The sequence below is a fragment of the Atractosteus spatula genome, chromosome 23, assembly GCF_055471065.1.
Source record: "Atractosteus spatula isolate fAtrSpa1 chromosome 23, fAtrSpa1.hap1, whole genome shotgun sequence".
NCBI classification, from domain to species: Eukaryota; Metazoa; Chordata; class Actinopteri; order Semionotiformes; family Lepisosteidae; genus Atractosteus; species Atractosteus spatula.
In genome coordinates this window covers 12,750,766-12,761,367 of record NC_142728.1, presented here as the reverse complement: position 1 = coordinate 12,761,367, position 10,602 = coordinate 12,750,766, and the positions used below count along the sequence as shown (strand labels likewise).

The window sequence follows — 10,602 nt, the reverse complement described above, 5'->3', positions numbered from 1 at the left end:
TTGCATAATAATATATCTTAATATGTAGTTGTCCATCAACACTAATAATGCTGACGGTGATGATAAACCAGGCAGATCAGCATTCAACTGATCCTGTATACATGAGGCCCCTGCATCATGTCAAAGCCAAAATTAGCTTTAAACTGTTTTTAAACACCCTATAGAATACTCATGGCACCATTGAAATGTAAAGTAAAGCTTTAAAATTACTCCTGAGGAATACAGTTCTGTTCTATTTGTAATGTTTAAGGTACATTTTCCAGCAACAGTAGAGGAACAGTTATCATTCTACTGCTATTATTCTGATAATTAATTTTAGTGTATTATATTCATTACTGGATAATTTAAGGATTTTGACACAATACAGTACAACTAAAAACTCACATTTCTAGGCCATTCTGCTGGAGGATAATTAACAATTTGTTTCTTCTTTACAGGTTGAATTTGGTTCTGAACTCAATTTTGCAGGGGGGGGGGTAACTTAACAGTCATTAAGCTTAAATTTAAAATATTTGTCAACAGTGCATTCAGTTATGGAGTCTGTTGAATCGTCTTTTTGCCTATCAAGTGCTAAGCAGGCAAACAAATGATGCAAACAAAATGAGAATATGCTGAAATTCTTGAAGTGCTTTCATAATGTACTCTGCTGCTAAGAAGCTTGAGCTCTGCAGCTGAAATTGCTGCATTAAAACAATAATAACATTCAAAAATCCAATGAAAAAAGTCTTACCTTTTTTGTTGGTTGCAGATGTTAATTTAATGAACTTTTCAGGTGTTTCAAGGACGCAGGCCTGGGGTGATCTAATTCTGTCACATTTCTGTGATCTTTTGTTTGCTCCAAGCTCTTGTCACACCAGCGTCGTAACATAAGATGCCAGCAAGTTTGTTTCTCAGATCTGCTTGAAGAAACAACTCCCTAATGAATCTTTAAACGCTGTGTGGCCCCTGTTGTATCTATCTGCCCAGATACAGTACATAATCTTTTCTCTTAGAGTTGAATTTTCCCAGTTGTTTATATTTCAAAATATTCAGCTTATGTTTTTCTGTGCACTCTGGATTTCCACAGCTGACATCCGCTTAAATTGACTTGTGTGGCAATATAGTTTGCTTTAAGTCAGACCAACGTGGCGTAATAGGCACATTGGCGTCAGCTCTTGACGAGATGAAGGTCTGACCAGCTTAGTTTTCTGTTACTCCTGATTTGTTTTCTCATTTCCAAAGTCATTGATCTATTATGTTATGTGGTTAATTTTCATTTACATGATTTTTCTACGTTCATTAGTATAAAGATTCTTCCTGACTGATTTGAATTTTAAATATGTATATATACAGTATTTGTAGGTGGCACAGTGGAGCAATGGTTAGCATTGCTGCCTAAAAGGCCTGGAACCCAAGCTCCATTCTGGACCTGGGGTGCTACAGTGTCTGTGTGGAAGTGGTATGTTCTCCCTGTGTTCGAGAGGATTTCCACAGGATCCACTGGATTCCCCCCAGTTCAAAAACATGCTGGAAGGTTAATTGACTTTTGGGAAACTTTGCCCTGGTGTGAGGGTGTGTGTGTCTCTGTTTGTATCTGTGCATGCCCTACGATGCTTGTATCCGTTGGTTGGAATAGGATCCAGCTCGTCTCAAATGTATAATGGAAAAGGTACAGTACCCCCCCCCAAAAACAAGTATTTTTTAAAGCCTTGTTTTATGGGATTCAACCCTTCAAGCTGGCTGTCAGGTCTGGTGCACAATAATTACTCACTTAAAAACAGTTGTTGGTTTAATAGTTTGAAAGTATTAGTGTTTTGCAATAAATAATCATTGTTGCGGAAGACATATTTATGAGCTTTCCAGCAGCACTGCCCTCTGGCTGCATCACGTCTGACATTAACTTCATGAACATCTGCCTTGAAACGATGAATGAAGCCGCCTTTTGAGATGTGCAGGAAACAAAAGTGCCATTTTTAGCATTGAATAATCATCAAAGGTAGTGGCAGGCAAGTGTTATTGAGTTTGAAAATATAAAACCAAATCTTCTGCTCTTACTCCATTAGAAAACGTGCGCCTGGTGAATATTAGCTCACAAGAATACAAGAATATGAATTGCTAGGTACCAGGGAGTCTATCAATGGTACACTACCAATGCTTCATTTAATGATTTCATAGAAACAGCAATAGGAAATCAACAATGTGGGGCCTTATGCAGATGCCAGTATAATATAAAGATATTGTATGATGGATTACATTCGCTGTGGTAGAGAAAGAATAAAACTCAACTTTTGTGGTTTTCATGTACACATTAGGCCAAAGAAGTCACAAGAGGAGAACTGACAACTGATGTGAAGTCAAGTGAAAGATATGAAGGGTAAATTTGAAGGGATCAAAACTATAAGAGAGCTGTTGCTAAAACTACTGGAGTGTAAAACCATGTTATTCTCTCTCCCATATTCCCCAAATAACGGGAAAGTGACTCTGTATTCCATGGAATACCGTTGTCTGGCAATGAGAAAACCTTCAAAGTTCTGTGCCAGCCTGTGGATTTAGAATAAATGTTTATATTTATAGGCTTTTGTTCAAATTTTCTTTTAAGTTTTTCATTCGAGCTGGTATTTGTTGATCTCGAGGCCATGACCCTGTCTTGACTTGCCTTTGAGAACGCAAGTTTGCTTATTCAGCCATCATATCATTCAGTAGACCAGTTGCTACCCTCCCTGCCAGAAAACCTTGTGTTTGGAAGAATGATTTCATTTTTCTATTCACTCGAAAAGCTTTGTGGATATATTGGCACCTTTTTTGGAAGAAGGTGAAATGTGGTATCCGGGTACTGTGGTGAACAAGTTATATTTTGCTAATAGCCCCCTTTGGTCTTCCAAATTGTAATCAGAGGATTGCTTGGAGAAAATCGTGTTGTCCTCATTCCTGACTTTATTGTTTTTTGGCTACTTTTGCATAAAGCCTATGCAAATTTATATTTATTGGTGCATTGTATCAATTAGGATAAATTGGGATTTATAATAACTTACACCCCACCACCACCCCATTCCATTGAGTAGAACTTTGGTTCTCCAAACAAGGTATAGTTGGAACTTTAAAACTTTTGCTGAAATGAGTTGTGTGTGTCATTACCTCACCTCACCACAATTTTAGCAAGACACATAAGAGATGATGAAATCACTGCAAGTGACTTTTACCTTCTATATTGTACATGCATCGTGAAATTTTATACTATAGTTCTATTACTACAAATGTCTTCTATTATTTACAGTACTGTATATATGAATCTGTAGAATCTCATTTTATAATTTATTTAGTGCAATATCTAAAAAACAAAAGAAGTTGTTCACTGCAGGTGAGGAGCAATGATGACAAACAAACCAATTTCACTTCATGATTCTAAGTCGTAATTATGATTGACATTAGCAACATACATCACACACAAACATCTCTTTTTCAGATTTTGTCTCAAGCATCCCTCCACTCCATCTCCAATCCTGCTTGGTTACCTCCTCTCTCTGAACGTGGGTCCAAGTTCCCTTGTTCTATGGCCAGAGCTGCCCCTTAACCAAGCTGGTTAAGCTAAAACTTCTTATATTTAAATAAACTCAACAAACTTTTCCAAAAGCATCTGATTCGGAAGGCTGTTATTCCTTGTGAAACACTTGTAGTGTGTGTACAGAAGCATACTGTACTTTATATACAGTACAAAGGTACAATGAAATATATAGAGAATATATTTCTAATTGTTATAAGAGACCAAATTACTTTGTATAAGGATTGTGCTTTGTTAATATGTAGTATGTGGACGTCAGTCACAAAACTCCATGTTGTTCACAATTCATGAAAAACCCAATGAAAAACTGTACAGATTTTGTATTTTTTTGTGAATCAATTGTCTAAGTTGAGATGTAGTCTTCAGTGTTCCAGGCTGTAAGAGATACAGTGCAGGACAGATTTGTGTGTACTGCTAACACTAAGCATTGATTAAGGCTATAAATGCTGGTATGCATTTTACCAGGTAATACTCATCAGCATCAAAACTTTGTGGAGGGGAGGAAATCCCAGGCAGAATTCTATTGCTTCTCAACCTCTCTTACAGACATCTCTGCAAGGAAAAAAAAAACAAAGCCCAACAAGTTTTTAAAACTTGGTAAGTGTGCACACACTCTGTGTACTACATTGAATCACTTAATACTCAGATTCCTGTTCACATTATACTTTATCCTTACAGTGGATAATACACCTAATTTGCACATACAGTAGGGACTACTTTATAACACCCCCCACCACACACACACAAAACGAATACTTGGGGACACTTTCACAGTTGTATATTATTTTAGTTTATTCGAAACAGCATTACAATACTACGGTATGACAAATAAACCCCTTTCACACTCAGTTTGCGTCTTAAAAATACACCACAGACAAAATAAAAAATTTTGTCAAAAGATTTTCCCAAATGCAGAGTCATCCAACATCTGTTGACTTGACCTTGCCATTAAAGTTACTTGTACTCTCTTACTATAGAGTGAACAAAAATCTACAATCTGCAATTAGTAAGCTCATACTTTTTTGTATTATCTACTGAATTGTAATATTAAATCATTTGAGCATTCTTACTTTGATGTAAGTCAACACCAAGTTTAAGACAATTTATTCAGACTTACTTTGAGAAATTGCTTCAAGACCAAAGAAACAGAGTGCAATAGTTTATTATAATAGGTGTAGAAAGACACACTCCTCCATATCTTTAGAAGTTAATCTGTTTTCTTACGTCTATTATGTATCTTTTTCAACACACGAACTGTTGAGTGATGTCCTGCATATTGTGTTGTGATTCCTCACATTGCACACCCATATTCCTAAACGGAAGCCGGAACATTAAAACATAATGTGCCTGGGGATGCTTAAGTTTGGAATTTAGTGAAAAGGTTTTGGAGTAACTTTTCATGCTTTGTAAATTTAGGTATAAATATCATATTAAAAAACACAGGGCAGTCCAAACCACAAATTAGCATTGTTGTTTTTTCTTTTTTATTCTTTCGGGCTTGGGGATCTCATATCATTCACTTACAGTACATTTCCAGTTAAAAGGACAGTGTAAAGAAAATCAGAATCATTTTTAAATGAATCAATTTCATTTATTTTTTAACCTTCTTCTCTTCCTTCACTTGGATAATGCCAGTAGAGGGCGCAAAATACATTGCAAATATACAAATGATTGAAAGTATGCACTAAAGGTAATTTACTTATTTAAATATATGAATAATTAATGTATTATGTGTAATTAAATAACGTTTTAGAAGTATGTTTGTCAATCTTAACAGTACCAACAACTAACTTCATTTAGTACATTCATTTCTATATTCAATGTATTTTTGACATAAATTGCATGCAAAATATCTATCATATCCTGCACAACACAACTATGAATGCCATAGAAGCATTGAGTAAATTTAGACATGACACCCAGGTGAAATGAACGAAGTGGACAATAAATAAATAACACACAATCCCCAAGTTAAAAGTTTTTGTGCCAGTTTTGTAGTTCTTTGATTTTATTCTGAAAGCTTTTGCTTCCATCTGCCCCCTCTGATTAATTAGGACTTAAAAGGTAGCAGCATCATCTGTCATTTTAGTCAGAAGCACTGCATTATCTTTTCTCCTGGAGCCTCTGAATCTCACCAAGGTCAGACATCTGTTTCTCACAGAAAGGGAGGGCTGCAACAGCTGGGATTCGTCACGGGGGTTCAAGGTTCAGGAGTGACATGTCCCAGAATCTCACCAATGCCCTCATATACCTGTCAGGACACAGATTGTTTTCAACCCGTATTTCAGCAGACATACTTAGAATACTAATTTCTATGCCAACAGAGTTTTGTCTTTTATCTCTGTGCTTTAGAATTCACAATACAACATACATTATGTTGATGAACATTTTATATAAACGTCTTTGCTATTATTTTTCTAAAGGGAAAGTATAAAAAACAAGAGAGTCAGGAAACGAAATTTTACAAGAAAGAGAAAAAACTAATATTTAGAGATCTTGTTTCTTTTTTATCATAGGCAGTAAAAAGCCCCATGGAAAAAATGGAAGCTGTAGTATCATTTTCCCAAACATAGATATCCCCTGATTAATTTGTTTCCTTTATTGAACCTGTATTAAAGAAGGCAAACTTGTCAAGGTAGGTTAGAACCTTACATGCCACTAGGCCGTAGTAAGTTTCTAACAAAGTGCAACTCTTCCCATCATTAAGGTCTTTCCAAATGAGGAATAGCTCCTCTGTCGTCATTTCAGAAGAGGTGAAGATAAACTTGTAGCAGCAGTTATTGTATCTTATGTGCTTTTCCCCAGAAAACCTGAAACTATGAGTCGGGGTAACACCTGCTTTCTTGGCACACAATCCAATGAACACATCTGTGGGCACGGTGACCTTTACTTCAGCAGAAGCTACAAATATCTTCCGGGCTACATCTTGGGAAATAACAAAAGCTGAGCCTGTGCAGTAGTCAGGAAAATACTTATCTGGATACTGGCTGATTGGCACAAAGTCGCTGCTGTGTGGATCTCTGTTAGGCATTTCCTGATGGATCACTCTACCAATGTAGAGATCTTCAGGATGCCTCCTCAAGCTTAATAAATATTCCACTACAGCTGCATAGTTCACGAACATGGTCTCATCTGTTTTGAGGATAAAACGTGCATAGGGACAGAAAGTCACAGTCCACTGCATAGCGAGAACCATCGTGAGTGTTAGGTTGCTAGCAGAATCAATGAACTTCCCTTGAATTATATCACCGTGCTTTGTGGATTCCTCCATGACTTCAGCCTGAATGGTTCCAGACTGCGAAGACCCCAGAACAAACAATGTATGAACTGTAAAGCCTTTGACCTCAGTAAGGTTAGCCCAAGTCTTTCTGATCTCCTCTCTTCTTGTCCCATTCTCTGGTGTGCTGAAGGTCATAGACAACAGAAAGATGTCCCGGCCAGAACATACATTGGGATTGCTGATGGTGTAGTATTTCGAGATATTGTCCTTTGCCACGTTCAGGTCCAGCTTCCTGGCTCTCTCTCGGATCTCTAGCACTTTGCCATCATTGTATGTGCCCGGATAGGGCTGGAGAAGGTATTCTTCCACAAAATCCGCTCCGAACAGCAAGGCGTGAAAAAGGATGATGTTGAAGAGAAGGAAGCACCATTGGTGAGTGTGAAGCCTGCAGAATGATAACTGGAACAACAGATGTCTTGTTAAAGAACTTTAAAAGAGGATTATCAGGCCTAGAAATATCTGTGTGGCCTGTCACACTCTGACAGACATCTCATCAACACTTGTAACCCTGAAACATACTGCAGGTAGCAGGACTGATGTACATTCAGTATCAGATCATCTCATTTTTTTAATGAGTAGAACAAGCTTTGAGTAACATAACCAAAGCACTTAGATGTAGTCAAATGGAAATTCATATTTCCTAATTTTCTGTCATATGTGCTTTCTGCGTATGTTGCTACACTTCATTTAGCATGTGTATCATGTACTTCATTTTCACTTGAGCAGAGTTTGTTGATCAGAAGGAGCATCCAGTACTACACTGGCTTAGTCACCCAGTAAAATACATTTTGTTTCCAATTAACTTGTTTGCTATTCAATTTATAATATATTGAACTCTGTACCTACAAAATGCGCACTACTGGTGTCTGCTAAAGAGTACTCCTCTCTGTTTCAGTTTATTTCATACTTGACAATTAAAACACACACCGATAAGTAAAAGAAGTTGATCCTGCTTTTCATAAATGACTAAATCTAAAAGATGCTCATGTTCAGGTTTAACTTCAGTTGGTTTTATCGTGAATTGTCCACTAGCTATCTTTTAAAGCAAACAATACTTGATTCATGACATTTATAATGGGTGTAATATTTATTACTGTAGATATGTATGTAATGATATCAAGAAGAAATTATATATAAAATCAATGTAGCACTTACTTGCATGGTGGCTCATTCAGTTGGTTTGCAACTTTCTTTTCATCAAGATGTATTACTACTGTCCTGTACTGCACATGAAAGTCAGTCTGAAGCTAATAGAACAATATGGTACAGTAATTAGGTTTCGGTGCAACTGACCTCAGTTTCATAGTCACCAGATACAAAGACAAGTAATGCAATCCCATGCACCCTGTTCGAATGACTGGCCAAATGATAATGAAAGTAGCCTTCCACATGAATATATTGATGTGATGAATATGGGTTAAGACGAAAATCCTAGATACAGCACTGGACAGAAGCTGTTTCAATCTAGGAAGTGAAAAAGTAAAAGTTTCTGTTTTTCTTAAATAGAAATATATGTTCCCCCACATTAAGAAACTGAACTCCTGTTCAGTATTACTGATAGCCCAGGAAGGTGAATAGGCAACATGTAAAGAAATGGCACACAGAAAAGGCTGAGGACAGATCATTTACTTTATAAAGTAAATCTCTATGTTTGGTTTCATAAAATTTAATTATATATCAAATGTGGTTTACTTCCATTATTGAGGGCTGCCAGAGATGAAAAAATCCGTAAATACTGTACCTGGAACACTCACCTGTTCCATGCAATCTATTATCAAACTTTCTTTTTCTCACCTGGATCATTCTTTTTCTAACTACGCACATATCTATATGCAAGCCATGCATTCTATTCCTGATCTATTTACAGCCTGGGAATTAATATTATTGCACTCTTTGTTTTGTAGGCTTAAACTGATCATTTGTTATGCCATTCTAAGCATACAGCTTAGTGAAATAGAGACGTTTAAGAATGCATTTGAGTTTCTTATATAAAATGGTTAGCAGACTTCTACAGCAGGTGGGCGGGGAAGAGAGCTAAGCAATGGAGCACTTAAGCCACCTCCTTAACTACCTGTAGCACTTAAATAAATCTAGGAACTAGACAAAAATCAAAGAACAGCTCTACCCTGCACAAACAAAAGGACTGCTCTGTAGTTTCATAATCCCCAAGACAAGAAAATCCAAGACAAAATCTAATGTGTTTAGGTAAGGAATTTTGTTTTTGCAACAGCCCTTAGAGCACTTATGGATATACCTTAAACCTGAATATTAATATTCCACAGCAGGAAATAGTTTATTGTGTGCTGTGTGGGTAAGTAAAACAAATGTTCCCAGGTTGAAAAATGTTCATATTGAATGAAGGTTTATTATGGATCAAAACAATGTACTACAGTAAAACTGTGTTTATGACCTGTCCTTGTGAGACTGAAATCACGAAATATAAAAAGTGATGAGCAGCACTCCCTGCTGCTCCAAGCCATCGAGTTGGTCTTGCCACAGGCCATCATTACTTTGAGGGGCAAAAGAATAAAATATGTTGACAGCTTTTGCTCTCTGAAATGTCAGCACCTGGACGTCTGTCACAGTTTTGCCTCCCTCGTGGTTCCGACTCAACATGCTGCAGTCGATGGGTTAACTAGGAGCACGAGCATGCTGGCGTGACCTTTGTTGCTATTTCATTGTATCGAGGTTCTGTTCATTCTGATTATGCCGGTTATGATGATTATGCACTGATATGTGAAACAAAGGCTGTTTGAAAAGCTTAATGTTTGCACTGATTGCTGCAGAGTGATGCCTGAAGTGACATCAAATTAGAGATTATGACTACTGTCAATCCAGCTGAGTATTTACAACACATGCTGTATTTGCAGTACTTTACTGTCACTAGCCACAGACCAGCAAACCACATTGCTTAAAAGTCTTACTGGCTATACAATGTCCCATCCATTTTGGGGAACAAAATCCACCAAAACATGGGAGGTTGGTACTGTACACTCATTTATGAATGAAATCATTTTTGATACCTGCTGTGCATTTTGTTACTTTGATCTTTTAGAAACACCCGTGTGTAGCTCTAAAGTCTTGCTATACATTTCCTCAATTGTAATTAGTGAATCCGTTGTAAAGCATGGTGCATCTAATTCAAAGCAGATCGAGATGGACAAGGTGATGGAATGTGTGCACAGCATGTTTGCCTTATGGTGGTGATGCAGTGGCTCTGTGGCTAAGGATCTGTGCCTGTGGCTGGAAGGTTGCTGGTTCATATCCTACTGCTGGCAGAGGAATCTTCCTCTCTTGGGACCCTGAGCAAGGTCCTTAACCCCAACTGCTCCAGGGGTGCAGTATAAATGGCTGACCCTGTGCTCTGACCCCACAGTTCCCTCCTTGTCTGTGTGTCTCATAGAGAGCAAGTTGGGGTATGTGAAAAGATGAATTCCTAATACAAGAAATTGTATATGACCAATAGAGTGATCTTATTTTATAACTACCCCATCAGTATTTTTATATGTATACATCAGTATTTTTAGGAAATGTGGCCAGACACTGAATAGGAACAATCATCACATGTTCACCTCAGATGGAAGAAATGTCTGGCCAAAGAAGCATTTTAAAAAGACCAGTCTCCTCCATCCAGGATTGAAAACACTTTTGAGAGACACAGATGAGTGGCATCAGGCTCATCTTATGCAATCAGCCCTGTGACACATAATCTTGTGAGTTCCTGCCTTACACAGAGTTAATACTTTCCTATCGTCCACTTTCAGGGCATAAATAATGAATTTCA

The 10,602-nt window shown here is 37.4% G+C and overlaps 1 protein-coding gene across 1 annotated transcript; it reads right to left on the bottom strand.

The window, feature by feature from the left end:
* Nucleotides 1-6,122: 6,122 nt before the first annotated feature.
* On the bottom strand, nucleotides 6,123-7,979 carry b3galt9 (beta-1,3-galactosyltransferase 9). Its single transcript, XM_088940204.1, has 2 exons — nucleotides 7,974-7,979; nucleotides 6,123-7,217 (listed from the first exon to the last, which is right to left on the bottom strand). The coding sequence occupies exons 1-2, from the start codon at nucleotides 7,977-7,979 to the stop codon at nucleotides 6,123-6,125; spliced, it is 1,101 nt and encodes a 366-aa protein (XP_088796330.1).
* Nucleotides 7,980-10,602: the final 2,623 nt, after the last annotated feature.